Below are 22,339 nucleotides of genomic sequence, written 5' to 3'. Positions count from 1 at the left end.
TACATTTTTGACGAGCCTGCAACTTTGTTGCAGAAAGCTCGACATAAGGATAGTGATCTGGTGGAGGCATTAACTAACTTCTTTAAAGCTTCAAATTTAAGAGGGTGGAAGACCTGGATGCCTCATACTTTGTATATGGATGCCTCATGTTAGAAAGTTTCTGTCAGTCACATGTCCATTATCCTTGACCTCATTTTTATGGTTCAGTGACTACTTGAAAAAAAAGTAAAGATTTTTTGTAAATTCTCTTTTATTATAGGTAATAGGATCAAACTATATTTGGTAATTGAGTACCTTCAGAGCTCCAGATAAGCTGCGTATTTGCGTGATCACGCAATACAAATAATAGAAAACCCAATGCAATTGTCCATTGAAGGGTTCAACAACCCAATTAATTCAACGGAAAACCCAATTATATGCCAAAACCATGAGTTCTCGACCCTTTTACTGGCTACCGTTTGTGTTATTTACCCTTATCTGTTTACAGTCGTCGCGTAAACTATTTTTATAATATTTATAATTGGAAATTTCCTGTCGTTCTAATAATAGATCCCTGCATCAAGTAGCTGAAATGGGTCCCTGTTTGAGTTTTCAGTTGCTCAATAGGTACACGTGTTTTTGTAAACATTTCGATCTTCTCGCTGTTTATCCAATTAGCGTGTGTCATGTAGTCATATTTTTTTCACATTGCTCGGGATTTTTCATAACATACATTGAATTAAAACTAAAGTGAATGTCCGGTTAAAATATTGAATAGAAGCATGTTTTCGGATTCTTTTGGAAAACTGAGGGAAAGTTATAATGACTCAGCCAGTGTTTTTAGGAAGCGTCCATCGAACGCACAGGCATGTGTGCGTACCATAACAAGAACATTGCTAATAAACACGGGGTTTCATCAAAAACTAATTCAGTTGGAAAAAGTGAAAGACCTAATCGATTATGAAATGAGAAAGCATCAGAAACCAAAAGTTCTAATAAAAGACAACTAAAACCAGATTTATGTAAATTGAATAAAAGAAATCATTCAAGTATAATTAGAGTTTATATACTATTTTTTATTCATTTTATGGTTAATTAATGAATACACACACCATGCACACAGCCACTGATCAGGCACTGGTCTCCGAATTTATTATATAAAGGTATAAAACGAGTGCCTGTGAATACACATATCCATTTTTGTGAGAAAATACAAAACTGGCAAAAGGTTTGAAACGGGACACAAATTAAACCTACAATTATTCCTCAGTGAATAAACCAAATAAAACAGCTAGCAAATAACCCTAACCATACCCTTAACCAGAGACATATATGATTGTATTATATGTCTCTGCCTAAACCGAATAAAAGAGTTAAACAAAGACAGATCGAAACATATTAATTTAAGATTGAAAAAAATTGGGGTTGATATTGCCTAAATATTCAATATTGTGTCGATGAAAAAACCCAATACATTAAGGAGCTTGGTGGTGAAAACCCCAATTTGATATTAACCTGAGGGGTGAATTGGAATTGATAATGCAATTAAAAAACTTTATCACCCAATTATATAAGAAAATGGTGGGTAAAAACCCCAATTTATGAATTCTTATCTGGAGCTCTGTACCTTGCAAGGTCCTCATGCCTGTCAGACATTTTTCTCTTGACCTCGACCTCATTTCATGGATCAGGGAACAAGGTTAAGTTTTGGTGCTCAAGTCCATATCTCAGATACTATGAGCAATAGGTCTAGTATAATCAGTGTAAGGAAGGGCTGTAAGGTGTACATGTCCAACTGGCAGGTGTCATCTGACCTTGACCTCATTTTCATGATTCAGTGAAGTTAAGTTTTTGAGTTTTTGTCTTCTAATACTAATTGCAATAGCTCAACTTTATTTGATGGATGGAAATATTTTATGATCTATTTGTCATTCGCCCAGGTTTTATTTGACCTTGCCCTCATTTTCACGGTTCATTGCTCAGTGGGTTTTTTTTGTGTTTAGGTTTGCTTTTTTTAAAACTATATGCAATAGATCAACTATATTAGTTGTATGGAAGAATTGTTAGCTGTAAATGCTTGCCTGGCATGGTTCATTTGACCTTGGCTTGACCTCATTTTCATGGTTCATTCGTCAATGTTAGGGACTCCAACGTCACGACGTCATGCATTGGAACAGCCGTTTTTACGAGCTGACACTTGACTTTCATGTTTAAATTTCTATCTGATTGTGTGCTTAAATAAAATAAAAATTACAGCCTTAAATTTGTTATTCTCTACTGTTCTATTTTGTGTTCATTTGCTGATTTATTCTGTTGAATTATCGTGAACGTCGTCGCTAAATTCTAGCGTTCGTGATGCTGCACTTCCCGTGGAAGTACAACGGTACCGAAATAATTTAGTACACGCGTGATCGGAATGAAAAGAAACGATGAGCCAATCAAATTCCATCTTTAAAATAACAACCAATGAACGGCGGATGTTCCCCAGGTTCTAAAAATATATTTTTCTTTCCAACCAGGGTTCAAGAACGAACTGTCAAAATAATTTTCCTGATAACAACTTTGAAAAAAATATGTAAACAGTAAGTTAAAAATTTGAAAATCCAATCTGCATAAACTTTCAATGTTTTTTGTTGTTCCGGTAAAGTTTAAAGAAGAAATACCGCCTGGCTCACTGTTTTTTTTTCCCAACAAGTTGATTGACCCCGTTGGCTATTTTTATCAGACAGCGTAATGGCGGCCAAAAATCAACAACGTCATTCAGTGAATGTGATAGCGATTCTTCCCGTTGATACATCTCGGTTTTACGTTATATTTCCAGAACTGATTTCCAGACTTATGATTCTTATTCAAAACTTGTCTATAGGTAATTTTATTTTTAGTAATATGCAAGTATAACATATTCTTTTGGAAGTAACGTGACCTTTGACTTTGTTTACCTCAACTTCACAGGTAATTACGGAAAATCTGAGATATTTATAGTAACGCAATGCAATGGCAAGTAATTTCTATCGAGATAATATTTTCTCATGTATTACCAAATAATTTAAATGATTCATGAGATAAAAATAAAAAGCATCATCTTTAAGTTCTAACAGTTGAGCGCCAGAATTTATTATGCTTTTATGCCTTTGATTTAAATTTTAACCGACAGACCATTATTCCGTTGATATAATATTGAAAAATGTGCTTTTTCAAGGTGTCGTTTTCGGCAACAATTTTTTTTCTAGCGCAGCGACATCTATTGACGGGATTCACAGAAATTATCTCCACTTGATTCTCGAATAATAAATCCGGGGTTTTAACGGACAAATCAGGGATTTGCTGTCCGGCTGAGAATGATTTCATCTTCTTTACTTCGTTTACTTATTGATTGTCCATTTTTTATGTAGGTCAAAATAAAAAATAATATTTGTGTCCTTTGCCTTTGGGGTTTACTAGTCAAATTTGTATATAATTCTGTATTATATATATATATGAACACCCAAAATATTAATTTAAGACAGCTGATTGAAGTGGCTACTAAAATGGGAGGGGTAGCAAGGAGCAAAAGTGAAAAACTTGACACATATATTTATTTTATTAAGCCTAATATTTATTGATCTTTATTTATGCATTTATTAGTTGACATATATATACATGTATTTTATCTAATTTAATATTTCAGTGGCTGGTTATTTGAAGTTATGTTTGTTGTTTGAAGTTTGTTCAGTTATTATATTGATCAGGGAAGTATATTTTTATATCTAATTTTTTATATGATTTTTTTTTATTCTGTATGTGATTACAGGGATATGTAGAAGATATAAATTACACAAATAATAAACATGAGAATAACAACACTATATGTATGTGAATTAAGTAAAGGTTTTCAGTTTTATGAAGATATATATACATGTTGTGTAGAAATGTAAAAGCATACTACTACAGTACACAATTTTTTTTAGGGGCCAGATAAGGCCCCCTCTTGATTCGGGATTTTCTCACTGCGTTGAAGATGTATTGGCGGCTTTCTTCTATTGTCTGCTATTTAGCTGAGTTGTCCATTTTGGCACATTTTCCATTTCCATTCTTAATGTTATTACTTAAATTTGTTCCATTAAACACATTTTAATTTCAAGTTAATTTATTTTATTAATGTAAAGGTATGTGTGAGAAAAAAAAGAGAAAAAATTTGGGGATTTTCTTTTTTTATATTCCAATTTCCAAGCCAATTTATCCTTTAAAATGAGTTGACTGAATTCATATCAACACAACTATCCCAAATTACAGCTTGACAATGTAGTACTTTGTGTGTTTTTTGTTTTTTTTAGTGGACGATAGAGAATCAGCAGTTCTAGAAATACTGGATAACTTACACTGTGATTCACCTATACCAGCTCTTGATGTAACATACCATACATACAGTTTGCTTGTTGATGGACTTGTAGCTAAGGGGGAAAATGTCCAACAAAATTTGCCAGTTATACTAAACAAAATTGATAATACTTTAATTATCCCCAACAAAATTAGCAACTTAACAAGGAAAGTCAGAAAATATTTAGAAAGTGGTGGAGATAAATTAGCAACCCTGAAAGATTTGCAGAAGGATCCTGGTCTGGAACTGCCACTGATTTTCCAAAAATATGGAATTACTGTTGAATGTCTCGTTAATAAAAATATATCGCTAATTGACCATCCAGTTGCATTGTCTGTGGAAGATGTCCTCTTCTTGAGGAGATTATTACATTATCAGAACCTGCCATGGACACATGCAGAAAACTGGGTGAATACCCTTCTTCATACGTCTGTTTCCAGTAAATCTATTCGTCTACAATGGAACAACCTACACCAGAAGTTCCATCACTATAAAACAAGTGGTTCTCCAGGTGCTGGTGATGATCTGTTCACTCTTATGAGTGGCCAGTACCATCACCCAACTTCTCATGAAAAATCAACAAAACCAAATTTGGAAGCAGTTATTAATTCTCAACAGCAGAAAATAAGAAAAATGAGAGTAGAGCTAGTTCAAACATATGCCTCCCTAATAAACACTTCTGATGAAGTGGAGCAGCTGACATTGAACAATGCAACCTTAGAGGGCCAGATGAGAGACTATCAGAAACTGAAAAGTGAAATTGAAATTAAGTGTAATGCTATTAATGATTTAAAGAGAGAAATTGCCTCTTTAAACCCAAGAAATGTCAACAAAAGGTTTAAAAGGTGTAAACAGCAAATTCAAAATTTACAAAATCAGGTTAAAACTCAAGGTGAAATTTTGAATGACAGAATTACAATGATATTAAATGAAAATAATGAGCTAGAAAAGGAGTTGGGAGATTTAAGGGGTAAAATTTGTCATTCAAAAACAAAATACACACAAGCATTGAAAATGAAAAGCTATTTTAAAGGTAAGTATAAGTCAGTGAATAAAAAAGCAGAGGAGTCAAAAACTGACAGTAAAAAACATGAAAAAGAAATTAATATTTTACAGAAGCAGGTTGAGGGTTTACAAGCAATGGCAGATGATAATAAAATAGAAAAATTAGAAATGTTTAGTGGGGGGAGATACAAAAATGAAATTAGGCAAGTTTATATGGATCTAGTGGGCAATGGTGTAGCCATTGAAAGGTGTGAAGGTATTGTGCGATCTGTCCTTAATAATCTGTTAAATATAGAAGTTGACAGACTACCAAAAAAAAGTTTAGCCTCAATTATGGCTATTGAAGCACATGTTCTATCCCAGGCACAAGCAGCTGAAGCTATGCTTAATCATACAAACAACTGTTTACATCTTGACGGTACAAAAAAAAGATTCACTGAGTATGCTGGCTTTCAAATTTCTACAGAGGAAGGCTCATACTCTTTAAGTCACCAGGTTATGCCATCAGGTGATGCAGATAGCTATATACAGGCCACAAAAGAGACCTTTTCAGAACTAGCAGAATCATTTTCTGAAAATATTGAAGAAAAGCAAAAAAATGAAGCAAAGCTTTTGCTAAGTGTTAAAAACATTATGACAGACCGTCATATTGTGAATAAAAGTTATAAAAAGTTACTTGAGGCTGAAAAACGTGCTGTTATTGATGAAAATATAACAGAACAAGAAAGGGAATCTGCTGCTTCTGTCAATGGTCTCTTTTGTGGCTTGCATGTACTGCCTAATATGGCTTCTGCAGCATTGAAAGGGTTACAGAAATTTGAAACAGAGAACAACATAACATCTAACAGTATATTTGAAAACAATTCAATTGCAAACAACATGATTTATGAAATATGTAAGGCCTTTATATCGATGTCTGGATGCCAAAAGTCAGGTGATGCTCTAGATTTTAATGATTACCTTGCATCTATCAATGAAAAGAATTATCTGGTAACCTTTTTACATAACAGATTCAATATTCTTTTTGTTGATGGTGGCACAGTTTTTTACCATAGAGGGCATATCAACAATTATCTCACCTCTGGGAGATGTAGCAAGGCAAACAAACTTATCAGTTCAATTTCAGTTAGAATTGAAAATGAAACACTACTGTCAGAATGTAGAGCTCTTGGAATCATTGGAAAGCTCATTTGTGGTCCTTTATGGAGAATTTTAGAAGATGACAAAATTAGTTTTTTTGAGATGAATGCTTATTGGCAAATTTTAATTGAAAAAATAGAGGAGCTTTCCAATGATGCTAGTGAACTTCTAAAAGGTGACCAAATTTTTCATGTAGCTGGTGCTGACATCCTTAAAAAGGATGTAATATATGATTGTCTATTTGAAAGTTATGATAAATTTGATGCCCTCACAATTCAAGCCTTACAGGCAATTTGCAGAGAAATCTGTCCAATGCTGAAACGTCAGTTGAAAGACCAGTTACCCGGTGGTGTATATTACATTCCTGAACAACATCTTATTGATGAATGTCAATCTGTTCCAAAAACAAACAGAATTTCTGAAGCTGACTTCTCAGCATTGAGGGGGCTGATGGGTTAATTTCGTTCTTCGTGATCGAGGATGTTTTCATTTCGTGATCCGTGAAAGATGCGAATTTTTATCGTGATCTGTGATTTTGAGGAAATTAAGTCGTGATTTGGTAATGTTAATTTTTTGTGAATCGTGATTGATATTTTTTGTTTTCCGTGATCCGTGATGAGGACCCCCCATTAGGCCCCTCAGCATTGGACAGATTAGACAAGCAGGCACCTCAAAAAAGCACAGTTGCAAAATCTGGTATAATTAATTATTCTAATAACAAAACAAGCAACTTTTTAAAACAGTTGTCAAAAGAAAAAAGAGAGAAATATTTTGAAATTTCAAGAAAAGTTGCAGTCCGAAGAAGTAAAAATGAAAAAAGAAAAAAAACAGAACTTAGACAAAAAAGATTGGCTTTACAACACAAAAGAATAGAACAAAAACAAAGAAAAAAAGAACGCAAACAATTGTATAGCACCAAACTTGAGACACAAGCAAAAAAAGAAGGAATATGGGTAAGCGTTGAAGAAGCAGCTGCAAAAACCTCAGGTTTAACTAACACCAAGAAAAGACAACTGATAAGAAATCAAATCTTGTTTCACTCCAAAGTTATTAACTCTAAAATTCCATCTAAAGGGTTGATTAAGTTTCAAGACAAAAAAAAACAGTTGAGCACAGACCATCTTTTTGACAACTTGAAAAAAATTATTCAAAGCAATTTCACTGAAAATATACCACCACAAGTAGTCACTTTGAATAATGCTACAGAAAATACAATACATGTTAAGAAGGCAAAAATAGCAAAAAAGAACAAAAAATCAAAGCGCACAAATGCCGACCAACAAAGTAATATAATAACTGATAAACTGGCATTTCAAGTAAACAAATATTATGCTGTGGCCTTCACTGATCGTTGGTACCCAGGCAGATGTTCTGAATTGGTAGATAAAGATACTGCCTTTTTTGAATTTTTACACCCATCAGGCAAAAATTACAAGTGGCCTGCAAAGGTAGATAGTGAGAGAGTACATGTAGCAGGTGTTCTTTGTGAAATAAACATTGAACCTATATCAAATGCAAGGCTATGGGTAGTACCAGAACAACAACTGGTTGATAAAATGTTTAATGAATAAAACCTGTATTTTGTTTATTATCTTTAATGAACCCTGAAATTGAATGTACATGTGTTGTTATCTTTTAAGATTTTAAATATGATGATATAATGACATATAATTGCAATCAAATATTTATTTATTTATTAAATTGTTTATAGACCTTGATTTTTGTGTTAATTTTGTTTGAAAAGTATGTTGGATTTCCATGGATTTTGATTTACTCTATGTGTATGCTGATTACCATGCAGGTTGCAACTTAAAGAAATTCAGACGTCATTATTTCAAAAAACTAATTCAACATTTATTTTCTATCATTTTGACTATTGAAAACTGCCACCAGTATCCATCTTGAATGACCATATTGCATTTTGTATCAGAGTATACATCATTACTTTTCTGAACGTTCCCAATAATTACATAGATATAAGCTTTTCCTAAAGAGTTGTGGAAAATGAATCAAACTGGTTTTTTTGTTCTGTTCGTGATAACAAGAGCTATTTAATTCAGTTATTAAATGTGGTATAGCACACATACATAAATTTCTCCTGGAGTCCCTATCAATGTTTAGTTTTCTTGATTAAGTTTATGTGACAGTTGTTATAAAGCTTTATATTTAAGACACTCAACATAATATCAATGATTAGTAAAAAAGGCGAGACATTTCAGCGTGTGCACTCTTGTTTGTTTAGGTGCCAGCTGAAGCATGCCACTTGGTGAGGGAGTTTCTCGCTGCATTTAAGACCCATTGGTGGCCTTTGGCTGTTGTCTGCTCTTTGGTCGTGTTGTTGTCTCTTTGACACATTCCCCATTTCCATTCTCAATTTCATCTCATTTGATGTATGTTTATCAAATGCACAAATTATCTTATAAGTTTATTTAAATTTCTGACATGAAACCAAGATGTGTAAAAATTAACACTGAAATATAAAAGCTGTTCCACTAAAATGTATGTTGGAAGTTAAATTATTGAATTTGGGTCATGGTTCTTTAGGTGTCCCACCTACAATAGTAGAGGCACATTATGTTTTCTGGTCTGTCCGTCCGTCCGTCCCGCTTCAGGTTAAAGTTTTTGGTCAATGTAGTTGTTGATGAAGCTGAAGTCCAATCAACTTGATACTTACTACACATGTTCCTTATGATATGCATCTTTCTAATTTAGGAGCCAAATTTGACTTTTGACCCCAATTTCACAGTTCACTGAACATAGAAAATGAAAGTGCAAGTTTCAGGTTAAAGTTTTTGGTCAAGGTAGTTTTTGATGAAGTTGAAGTTCAATCAACTTGAAACTTAGTACACATATTCCCTATATGGTATGATCTTTCTAATTTGAATGCTAAATAAGATTTTTACAAAGTTTCTAGCTCCATTGAACATGGAAAATGATAGTGGGATTGGGGCAGCTGTGTACTTTGGACACATTCTTGTTTAATTTATTAAGTATGTGTCTATTACCATTATGCAAAATTATCTTAAAAATGATTTTTGGTACTTACAGTCAGGGGTACTACTTGTACAAGTGTATTTTATTTACTTGAAGAAGTAAAAAAGAATATACATATATAAGTAAATAAATAATGTTTAAATAATCTCCCCTTCATTTTCTCAAAAATTTACTTGTATAAGTAAATTTTTCTTACAAACCAACAAAAATCCTCAAGTTTTGAGATGTAAAATCATGCCTTTAATGATTTTTCCCAGGTTTGCTCAATTTTTTTAATTAAAGTTCAATGTTTCATCTCATTAGTTCAACAAAGAAACTGATTGCGCAAAGATCTTAAGTATTTGCGCAAGGCCTTCAAAAATTGCTCCTTGGGGGCTTATGGTATGATCTTTCTAATTTGAATGCTAAATAAGATTTTTACAAAGTTTCTAGCTCCATTGAACATGGAAAATGATAGTGGGATTGGGGCAGCTGTGTACTTTGAACACATTCTTGTTTAATTTATTAAGTATGTGTCTATTACCATTATGCAAAATTATCTTAAAAATGATTTTTGGTACTTACATGACTTAGATACCAATACATTTTTTTTTATTTTTACCAGTGACACAGCTTTATAAAAGACATTATATATACCAGGATTACATTGTGTACCCCAAAGTTTAGGCCCAAACACACCATTTGTCTGAAAAATACTATTCAGTCATCTGGAATCCCCAAAAAGAGAGCTTAAAATACTTAACTGTTTTGAAATCATGACTTTGTCTTTTAATAGTTTCACTTCACTATGTCTGAACACAGGCACTAGAAGTTCTGTCAATAGTAATAAAATATGGGATGGGCAATGGGAAGAAAGTAGTGTCCATATATATTTTCTTCCCATTGCCCATATTTTATTACTATTGATAGAACTTCTAATGCCTGTGGCCTGATATTTAATTTATAGATTGAATTTATTGTGTTTTATTTCAGATTAACAAGATAGAAGATTTGAAACATGATAAAAAAGATTTGTCAAGGGTATGTACTGCCAGGATTCAGCATGATTATGTTTGTTTTGAAGCATATTGTAATAAAATATATAGGGTTTTCAGCAGTGAGACAGCAATCCAGCACTAAAAACAAAAATATCTCAAGATCAACATAAATTCTTCTTCATTAAAGAATTGTGTCAAGTTCTGTATCACTTAAGGCTATATTCTACTAGAACACACCTGTGATATCGCAGGTTCGATCTGAATTAAAGTATATAACTATGCGTAAGCCTTATTTAAGTATTGGTATTGTCATCTGCTAAAGTAATTTATTCGTTTTTTATTCTACAGCTAGCATGGCTAGTCACCACTCTAGTTTAATCATGTATATCTACTGATATAGCCATTTTATAAAATTTACTGTTTGCAAAACTATGTATTATTCTTGATAATAATGATGTTGTGTCCCAGGCGAATAAACCTGGCCTCACAACTTTTTGGAAGAGAGGCATGCAACAAAAGCACTGTTCCTTTACTTTTTGTGTAACACACCTGTACTGATTTTGTGGCATGGTTCAACTTGGATAACCCAAATCCTTTGTATTCTGTTATATGGTGGCTGCGTTTGTGCCTCCATTTTTAGATAAATGCAGGGACCATATCATAGATAAATGCCACTTGCAGGAGTTTAAATGGGTCCAAATAATTTTTTTTACATTACATCTAAATTTTAGTAAAAGAGAATCTCTGAAAAAAAAAGTTTTATTACTTCTATTTTAGCATTGATCAGTCAAGCAAAGATGTGAAAATGCTTATACCCCAGTCCCCCTATGCCGCGATTGCACTACGATCTGTGAAAGAAAAGGTTGTATCATGGTCTTGGTGAGGTCTTCAACATTGTGATGAGTGTAGCCAAATTTGAACATGGTCAAAACAATCTCAGTGTGGTGGTGGCGATCAGGTCGTATTGAAAGTGCACTAAGATCGTAGTAAGATCGCAAAGGTCGCTGTACCATCATAGTGAGAGCGTAGCGAAAGCATGATTCTAATTGGAGAGATTGCGCTACAATCTCACAGCTACGTTATTACGACCATCATGTTCTCACCACAACCCATCTACGCTTCCACTATGACTAAACCACACTTTTCACGACCATAGTAGGATTCTAGAACGCCCATGCCGTCCTCATCACGCTCTTCTTACGACCAAACTACGTTTGAACTACGACCATCATTCTCGTTGTCATTTTCACATAAAATATATTAAATCTCTCCATGTTTTGTTTGTCTGTATGTAATAAGGACTTCTTGTCAATTTTTTCTTACAGCTCAACAATGCTTCTTGATTTAATATAGATTAGACCCTTGGTTTTCCCGTTTGAATGGTTTTACACGAGAAATTTTGGGGGCCCTTTATAGCTTGCTGTTCGGTGTGAACTAAGGCTCCGTTTTGAAGGCCATACCTTGGCCTATAATTGTTTACTTTTATAATTTTTTACTTGGATGGAGAGTTGTCTCATTAGCACTCATGCCACATCTTCCAATATCTATAACACATCTGTGTCATTTCTCTTTTGTACACTAAAAAATCAGGATTTGAGCTTTATGGACCAGCAATAGGTTGTAGTTTAGGTTGGATTGTTCAGTCTGACATATCTACTTGCCCAGGATTCGTTACTACCAGAGATCCCTCTGCCTCTACCTCAGTCCCTACCACTAGGCCCACATGTTCTAGTAGAAATCTACGTAATAATCAGAAATAGAAGGAATGGAATGTATTAGTATTGAATATGATGTTGACGTTTTTGTTTAGATCGCGGTATGAATGTAGTATAATTGTGGTAAGAACGTGCTATAATCGCAGTAGAAGCCTGATAAGGTCATGTTGCAATTGGATACTTTGTGGTATGGTCATAGTGAGAACTTGATGAGCGTAGAAAGATCTTGATAAGCGTAGTGAGGTCGCAGAATAAACGCTGTTAGAATGTGGTATAATTGTAGTGGGATCGTTGTAGACGTGTAATGAGGTCGTAGTAGCATCGTGAAAGCAACGAAAATTTACATTTTCATGCCAATTTTACTGCGACCTCACCACGATCTGAATTTAATTTCAATCATGGTCTAGTGGGACTGGGGCTTAAGAGAGAAATTGTTTACATTACATCTAGATTTTGGTTGTTGAAATGGGAATTTCTATAAAACTAAGTGTTGTTTCTTACATTTCAGTCAAGGAAAGATGTGAAAATGCTAAGAGAGAAATTGTTACAACTTCAAATGGATAGAACAAGGTACAATATATTTTTTAAAAAGATTAATCCATAATTTAATTTCATTATTCTGTTTAGGTGCACATGACAGATGTAATAGAAATACTACTGGTAAATACAGAATAGATTTCAAAATTTTTTTTTTTTTTTTTAAATACTGTAAACCAACTTATTTGCTAGTTTGGCCAGTAGAAAAATAAGGCAAATATATATATATATCATTGTGAATATGTAAATTTTGGGTCTTTCCTTATCTGAATACATCAAGTAAATTAGAAAATCAGGAAAATAATTGATGATTGACTGGTGTTTCTATTCCTGTCTTTCAGATTTAACCAGATCAAGTAATTAATCCTTTATAATTTTAAGCATTTTATTTATGTTTTAGCACTAGATTCCTATTGGTTGCTGTCTCATTGACTCATACAACACATCTCTGAGCCTCCTCGGGCGTCGGCATTAACTCTTTACATTTTGAACTTCTTCTAGAGAACCACTGAATGAAATGAAACCAAACATGGCATGAATGTTCCTATGAGGTGCTGACCAAGTGTTGTTACTTTGTAGCCGATCCAAATGGCCGCCAGTGGGGAACTTAGTTTAACAAAGGACCCTATGGGAAATGTATACAAATAACTTCTTTCAGAGAACCACTGAATGGAACGAATCAAACATGGCGTAAATGTTCCTTATGAGGTGTTGACAAAGTGTTGTTACTTTGTAGCAGATCCATCATCCAAGATGGTGCCTGGGGGGGGGGGGGGGGGGGGGGGGGGGAATTAGTTTAACATAGGACCCTATTGGAAATGCATACAAATGACTTCTTTTAGAGAACTACTAAATGAAATGAAACCAAACCTAGTATGAATGTGCCTTATGAGATGATGACCAAGGGTTGTTACTTTGTTGCAGATCCATCTTCCAAGATGGCCACCAGTGGGGGACTTAGTTTAACATAGGACCCAATTGGAAATACATACAAATTTCTTCTTTTAGAGAACCACTAAATAGAATGAAACCAAACATAGCTTGAATGTTCCTGATGAGATGCTGGCCAAGTGTTGTTACTTTGTGGCTGATCCATAATCCAAGATGGCTGCCAGTGGGGGGGGGACTTTGTTTAACATAGGACCTATGGGAAATACATACAAATTTCTTCTTTTAGAGAACCACTGAATGGAATGAAACCCAAAAAAACATGAATGTTCCTGATAAGATGCTGACCAAGTGTTGTTACTTTGTAGCTGATCCATCACCTATAAAGATGGCCACCAGCGGGGGATTAGTTTAACATAGGACCCAATTGGAAATACATACAAATTTCATCTTTTAGAGAACCACTGAATTGCATGAAACCAAACATAGCATACATGTTCCTTTCCTGCTGGCCAAGTGTTGTTACTTTGTAGGCAAATTTTATCTTGTTTTTGACGGGATGTATTATGGTATACAAATGTCCGGTGTGTGTCTTTCTGTCTGTCTGTCAGGCGTAAACATGTCCCACCGTAACTTGAGAACGACTTATCTAAATTTCATGAAACTTAAAATAGTTGTTTCTTATGATGGTCAAATGATCTGTATATTTTTTGGTGAAAATAAGATTTAAACTTTTTATGTTATGGCACTTAGTAACTAAAACAGGGGGGGGGGGGTCACATGTCGCACTGTATCTCAAAAACTATTTGATTATTGCTTAAAACTTTACAAACTTCTTAGTTATATTTATCAAAATATCTATATCTGTATACTTTTTGGGAATGATTCAAAATGTTATTTTTGAGTTATTGAGTATTTTGTAAAAAAAAAAAGGGGGGGAGGGGTTTTGACATGTCGTGCCGTATCTCAAAAACAATTTATGATTATTGCTTGAAACTGTACACACTTCATTGTTATATTTATCTAAAGATCTGTATACTTTTTGGTTTGATTCAAACTTTTATTTAGGTGATATTTAGTTTTTTTTTATACGACCGCAAAATTTGAAAATTTTTTCGTCGTATATTGCTATCACGTTGACGTTGTCGTCTGCGTCGTCGTCGTCCGAATACTTTTAGTTTTCGCTCTCTAACTTTAGTAAAAGTGAATAGAAATCTTTGAAATTTTAACACAAGGTTTATGACCACAAAATGAAGGTTGGTATTGATTTTGGGAGTTTTGGTCCCAACATTTTAGGAATTAGGGGCCAAAAAGGGCCCAAATAAGCATTTTCTTGGTTTTCGCACTATAACTTTAGTTTAAATTAATAGAAATCTATGAAATTTTGCCACAAGGTTTATGACCACAAAAGGAAGGTTGGGATTGATTTTGGGAGTTTTGGTTTCATCAGTTTAGGAATTAGTGGCCAAAAAAGGGCCCAAATAAGCATTATTCTTGGTTTTCGCACCTTAACGTTAGTATAAGTAAATGCAAGCTATGAAATTTAAACACAAGGTTTATGACCATAAAAGGAAGGTTGGTATTGATTTTGGGAGTGTTGGTCCAAACAGAATAAGGGGCCCAAAGGGTCCAAAATTAAACTTTGTTTGATTTCATCAAAATTGAATAATTGGGGTTCTTTGATATGCTGAATCTAACTGTGTATGTAGATTCTTAACTTTTGGTCTCGTTTTCAAATTGGTCTACATTAAGGTCCAAAGGGTCCAAAATTAAACTTAGTTTGATTTTGACAAAAAATGAATGGGTTGGGTTCTTTGATATGCTGAATCTAAAAAGGACTTATATTCTTGATTATTGGCCCAGTTTTCAAGTTGGTCCAAATCAGGGTCCAAAATTAAACTTTGTTTGATTTCATCAAAAATTGAATAAATGGGGTTCTTTGATATGCCAAATCTAACTGTGTATGTAGATTCTTCATTTTTGGTCCTGTTTTCAAATTGGTCTACTTTAAAGTCCAAAGGGTCCAAAATTAAACTTAGTTTGATTTTAACAAAAATTGAAATCTTGGGGTTCTTTGATATGCTGAATCCAAACATGTACTTAGATTTTTGATTATGGGCCCAGTTTTCAAGTTGGTCCAAATCAGGATCTAAAATTATTATATTAAGTATTGTGCAATAGCAAGTCTTTTCAATTGCACAGAATTGCGCAATGTCAAGAAATATCTAATTGCACAATATTGTGAAATAGCATTTTTTTTTTTAATTAGAGTTATCTTTCTTTGTCCAGAATAGTAAGCAAGAAATATCTAATTGCACAATATTGTGCAATAGCAAGATTTTTTTTTAATTGGAGTTATCTTTCTTTGTCCAGAATCAATTTAAATCTTTGTTATATACAATATACAATGTATATTCACTTTTTACTACCAACTGATAAATTAAAATAATCTTTACCATTCAGTGATAACAAGCAGTTTTTTTCACATCTTAATATTTTATGATGTATTTAAATGAGTAGTTATTGTTGCAAACTTCATTAGAAATTTTAATTGAGATTAGTTTTGGAATAAGGATAAGGGGGATGTGATTAAAAAAATTGGGTTCAATTTTTCTCATTTGAAATTTCATAAATAAAAAGAAAATTTCTACAAACTTTTTTTTTAGAGGATTAATATTCAACAGCAAAGTGAATTGCTCTAAGAGAAAATAAAATTTTTAAGTTCATTAAAACACATTCATTCTGTGTCAGAAACCTATTCTGTGTCAACTATTTAATCACAATCCAAATTTAGAGCTGTATCCAGCTTGAATGTTGTGTCCATACTTGCCCCAACCGTTAAGGGTTCAACCTCTGCAGTCGTATAAAGCTACGCCCTGCGGAGCATCTGGGTTTTTTTTAAAACAGGCGGGGGGGGGGGGGGTGTTCACATGTCCCACTGTGTCTCGAAAATAATAAATGGTTATTGCTTATAGCTTTCTCAGAAACTATTTATGATTATTGCATAAAACTTCCACACAAGATGTTGGGCGTATCAGGCCCTCATGGCACACAGAGCTCCAGATAAGAATTCACAAATTGGGGTTTTTACCCACCATTTTCATATGTAATTGGGCGATACAGATTTTTAATTGCATTATCAATTCCAATTCACCCCTCAAGTTAATGTCAGATTAGGTTTTTCACCACCAAGCTCCTTAATTTATTGGTTTTTTTCATCAACACACTATTGAATATTTAGGCAATATCAACCCCGAATGTTTTTCCATTTTAAATATGTTTCTTTCTTTGAATAATATGTGCTATAGCTGTTTTATTTTCTTAATTCACTGACGAGCAATTGTAGGTTAAATTTGTGTCCTGTTTTAAACCTTCTGCAAGTTTTTTTATTTTCTCACAACTTGTGTAAACTGCAAATAACGAACATGTGTATTCCAAGGCACTCGTCTGAGATATTTTTTTCTCTTATATACCTTTATATAAAAATTCTGAGAGGAATGTCTGTGTGTGTATTCACTCATTAACCGTAAAACGAAAAAAAAAATAGTATATAAAGTTATAAACTCTGATTATACTTGAATGTTTTTGTTTTATTCAATTTACATAAATCTGGGTTAAGTTATCCCTTATTAGAACTTTTGGTTTCCAATTACATATCATTTCATATTTGATATCATTTGGCCTTTCACATTTTTTAACGGCAACTGCTTCAGTTTTGACAAAGTCCCGTGTTTATTAGCAATGTTCTCGTTAAGGTACACAAACACGCCCATGCGTTCGACGGACGCTTCCTAAAAACACTTGCTGAGTGTTGTTATCATCATATCTTTCCCTTACTGTTATTCAAAAGAAGCTGAAAACATGTTTCTAATCAATATTTTATCCGACATTCACTTTTGTTTTAATTCAATTTTTGTTATGATAAATCTCGAGCAATTCGAAAAAAATATGACAACATGACACACGCTAATTGGATAAAAGCCAAGAAGATCGAAATGATTTCAAAAACACATGTACCTTTTGAGCAAGGGAAAATTCCAACAGGGATCCATTTCAGCTACTTGATGCAGGGAACTATTTTTAGAACGAAAGAACATTTCCAATTATAAATATAATAAAAATATATTTACGCAACAAGTGAAAACAGATAAGAGCGGTAGCCAACAAAAGGGTTGAGAACTAATGGTTTTGGCATATAATTGGGTTTTCCTTTGAATTAATTGAAAAAATTATATGTGATTCATGACTTGGACACCCCCATGGTGGTCCTCAAAAGGTCAAGGGAAGGGACCTTTATTGATTCCTATTACTAGTTTGCATGGTTGTCTCTAGAAATAAATTTGATTTTTTTCCTTGTAGTTTAATGAAGAAAATCAAGGTCAAGAAACAAACCATAAAGCCTAAACTTAATGATATTAGCCAATGGTTGACAAGTATGACACGTCTGATGAGAATACCATCTAAAACTAAATCTCCCAGGAAAGTGGTAGGTTTGCACAATTAGCCTTTTCAGAATCTAAAGGACTTTGTCTATGGGTAATCTTAATTGTTTGTACACTAAAATAAAAGAAATGTTACGTCATTGGTTAAATTTCCATGGTTTAACACGTTTTAAACCAATCACAACATTTTGTTGAATGTTTTTGAAAATTTTACCCAGAATGCAATAGATTCTGAATCCCTTTTAGATGTTAACAACAATATCACATGATTTAGATGTTAACAATATCACATGATTAAGATGTACCTTCATTTTGTGTGCATATTATGCATGCTATAACTATAACTGGAGTTCAATTTATTTCAGAAAAAAATCACTTTTCAATGGATTCCTAAACTTAATTATATTCGCTGCAAGCTATATTCATTAGAAGTCAAAATAAAAAGGATTACATGTATGTGCATTGCATGAATGCATATTATGCACAACACATTATGGTAGGCTTTGCCATGTGCTTTTATGCTTTTAACATAGGATGTTCCTGGTGAAGTTTTAGTTTGAACTATATTTCATATTCTGAAAATCAATTTTGTAATATTCCAATTTTGTAAGATAATTAGATAAGAAGAATTATTTAGTAGTGAAAAAGAGTTAATTATAATTTTACACCACATATAGAGAAAAACCTAAATTACTGCATTTTAATATGATTGAACCTAAACTGAAACATTTATTATTTGTTTGGTTCAAAATCAACTCTTGATTTGTTTATTCTTAAGTTTATTGTACAGCACATCCAGTTAACTTAAGTTTATTGTTTTATTATTTGTTTTAGGTATATACAACATATGGCAACTTCCCTTTTAATGTCTGATGGAGACCATTAATCAAAGGTAAATAGCATATAACATCAATGTCAATTAATATATTGACCATGTTTCTTGCACTATAAATCATCTAATTGTATATATGGTGATGTTGCCTAGGGGTGAGCAAGCCAGGGGATATATTATGCAAAAACAACTTCAAGTTTTCAACCTGAATCCTTTAAACTTTCTAGATGTTTATTTATATTTATTATATTGGTTGCAATGAATTACATTGATTTCCCAGTTAAATAAAAACCGATTATTTCACATGTGAAATAAACCTGGTTATTTCACTCTCTGACTTCTGACAACAAAAGGCGTTATCAAGACTACGATAACGGCGGATCAAAACAAATTGTGAATGTGTAGAAAAAAGATATAGTTCCTTTCATGTTTTACATTAATTTCTTTTAAAAAAAGCAGTTTGCCAATGTAATAAAAAGAATAACTAATTAACGAATTCAAATATCAAAAATTATTCAACTCGTGATAGGACAACACTGATAATTAACTCATGCACTACATGCATTTGTAAATTAATGTGTTGTTCGGTCACTCATTGAATATTTTTCTCTATATGAATTCTTCGATTAGTTATTCTATAAATATACATTGAGGATATGCATCTCATTTTGGATAATTTTTGAGATTTCTTAGAAAGTGACGAGTAGTTTTCAAGATATTTGGCATGTTTGGTCAGGAATGGGTCTTTATTTACTTTAATGTTAAGCAAAGTGTAATCAAACATGATCTTAAAAACCAGTATTACTATAAGGGAGCTACCATTTGATTTTTATGGGGGGGCTAGGATGAAAAATTTTGTCCTGCATTTTTTTTTAGCTGTAATCTCTGTCCTGTCTTTTTATTTTTCACTCTGTTCGGTCCTGCCTTTTTTTTTTTTAGTTTATCCTGTCTTTTTTTTACCTAAATTGTCGTCCTGACTTTTTTTTTTTGCAAGTGTCTCATCCTGCCTTTTTTTTTTACTCAAAACTCCTGTCCTGCCTATTTTTTTCAAATTTCCTCCTAGCCCCCCCCCATAAAAATCAAATGGTAGCTCCCTTACTATAATGCAAGACAGACATCTCAACTGTTGTGCTTTGGAATAACTGTTTTATATTCCAAAGCCGATTTAGAATGCAAGTCTTTTTTCACACACACTCTCACCCTGTAATAAAAAATAGTAAGAAAACTGATTTTCTTGATTAAAAATAATGAAATGAGAATTTATGTAAATTACTAACTTAAACAATGGGATAAGCACCACATATGTAGTGCAATTTTATGATCAGGACATTGAGTGGTACATTCTTTCTTTTATATTTCCAGGAAAGCTAAAGAAGAATAGATTTTAGAATAAGAGACACACACATCTATTAACATTTATATTATATGTGTACAATTGATTACTTTTTGCTTTGTGCGTATAAGAAGCATGATTCAATAAAAGTGTTATACCGTATTATGCTAAAGTGATATTAAATAATATTGAAAATCTATGTATGTATTTTTTATGCCCCACCTACAATACACCTATGATTGTAGAGGGGCATTATGTTTTCTGGTCTGTGCGTCCGTTCGTCCGTCTGTCTGTCCGTCCTTTTGTTCGTCCTTCTGTCCCGCTTCAGGTTAAAGTTTTTGATGAAGTTGAAATCCAATCAACTTGAAACTTAGTATACATGTGCCCTATTATATGATCTTTCTAATTTTAATGCCAAATTAGAGAATTTATTCCAAGTTCGCCGTCTTCTAAACATAGAAAATGTTAGTGCGAGTGGGTGTACTATGGACACATTCTTGTTTAGATAGTGTAACCTGCCTAATTTGACACCTGAGTATTCCGACATTTGCTTTAAAAGACACATTTGCCTATCCTTGCAGGAAAAACCTGAGTATTCCAATACCCGGCATTAACCAACAATTTGTTCTTGTCCCCCAGTGTGTCTGACATAGGTTACACTGTTTGTGTCAATGATGAAATAATTGTACAAATTGCTTTTATGTACACTGATTCTCTGCTCAAGGGGTTGTATAGTCTTTGGCTTGCATTGCAATGCATTGGTACATTATAATGTCAATGATATGTCCGGGTCAAAGTTATTAAGTCTAGGTTAATGGATTTGACGTCACAAAGCTGTGATATGCACAATTATTAAGAATTAAGCAATGTGATACAGACAGTTGAACGACCTGAAGAGTAAAGTGTCTATATGACCCACATGCTGAGTGGGATTTTCAATGATCTGCATAACTAGAAATTCACACCTAACCTGATTCTCAAGAACAGAAAAGCATGACCAAGCGAAAAGTAAAATCACAAAAATACTGAACTCGGAGACAAATCAAATCGGAATGTCCCTAATCATGGCAAAATTAAATGACAAAACCGATCAAAAACGAATGGGCAACAACTGTCATATTCCTGACTTGGTACAGACATTTTCAAATGTAAAAAATGGTGGATTAATTAGATATAGGAAGATGTGGTGTGAGTGCCAATGAGACAACTCTCCATCCAAATAACAATTTAAAAATTAAACCATTATAGGTTAAAGTACGGCCTTCAACACGGAGCCTTGGCTCACACCGAACAACAAGCTATAAAGGGCCCCAAAATTACTGGTGTAAAACCATTCAAACGGGAAAACCAACGGTCTAATCTATATAAACAAAACGAGAAACGAGAAACACGTATATATTACATAAACAAACGACAACTACTGTACATCAGATTCCTGACTTAGGACAGGTGCAAACATTTGCAGCGGGATTAAACGTTTTAATGGGCCCAAACCTTCTCCCTTTTTCTGAAACAATAGCATAACATCACAACATATAAAAACATACGATAAAATATCAATTAGCAGACTTAACTCAATCAAAAAACGTATGATTACACAAAGAATGAATAAATTTGATCTGCGATATCTGAATACAAATGCACAGTTAATTAAATATTAGAGACAAACAGTCATGACCAAAAGGCTATCAAACAAATTCAAACACACTGAGAAATATTTAACCAATCAATGTTCACTTTAGAAAAAAACCGGTTTTTTATAATCTTGAAGTTTATACAAATGTTGTAAGAATAAGTGAAAAATTGAAGATATTACAAATAATCAAAGCTGGTATACAGCCAAGATCCATATAAATAAAAAATGACAAAAAAGCATTATAAACAGTATCAACAGGTCGAATTAACAAGAAAATACGATTTGAGAGTACTCGCAGTTACTGACAGCTAGTTAAAAGCCAAAACCAATTAATAGTAAAAAATCATGCATCAGAGACTAAAATCGACTAAAACACATCACAGGGATTTAGTATTTTAACGTCATTAATAGTCAAAGAAGACATGACTTGTGCAATGCCAAAAATAAATGTATCGACAGGTAGTAGTATAGTGAAGAGCGACTTCTATAGAAATAAAAGTTAAC

The 22,339-nt window shown here is 33.2% G+C and overlaps 1 protein-coding gene across 1 annotated transcript in view; it reads left to right on the top strand.

Annotated features, from left to right (window-relative positions):
* LOC134725156 (myosin-11-like) overlaps positions 1–20,368 on the top strand; it is a 47,341-nt gene extending 26,973 nt beyond the window's left edge. The window contains exons 8-12 of the mRNA XM_063588742.1: positions 10,448–10,495; positions 12,676–12,737; positions 17,952–18,078; positions 18,869–18,926; positions 20,229–20,368. Of these exons, the coding sequence (XP_063444812.1) occupies positions 10,448–10,495; positions 12,676–12,737; positions 17,952–18,078; positions 18,869–18,907 (276 nt within the window). The 3' untranslated portion in view covers positions 18,908–18,926; positions 20,229–20,368. The remainder of the gene's footprint in view (positions 1–10,447; positions 10,496–12,675; positions 12,738–17,951; positions 18,079–18,868; positions 18,927–20,228) is intronic.
* Positions 20,369–22,339: the final 1,971 nt, after the last annotated feature.

This window comes from Mytilus trossulus, chromosome 7 (assembly GCF_036588685.1).
Source record: "Mytilus trossulus isolate FHL-02 chromosome 7, PNRI_Mtr1.1.1.hap1, whole genome shotgun sequence".
NCBI lineage: Eukaryota > Metazoa > Mollusca > Bivalvia > Mytilida > Mytilidae > Mytilus > Mytilus trossulus.
The sequence above is the reverse complement of the archived record's forward strand: the minus strand, read 5'-3'. Positions and strand labels throughout refer to the sequence as shown.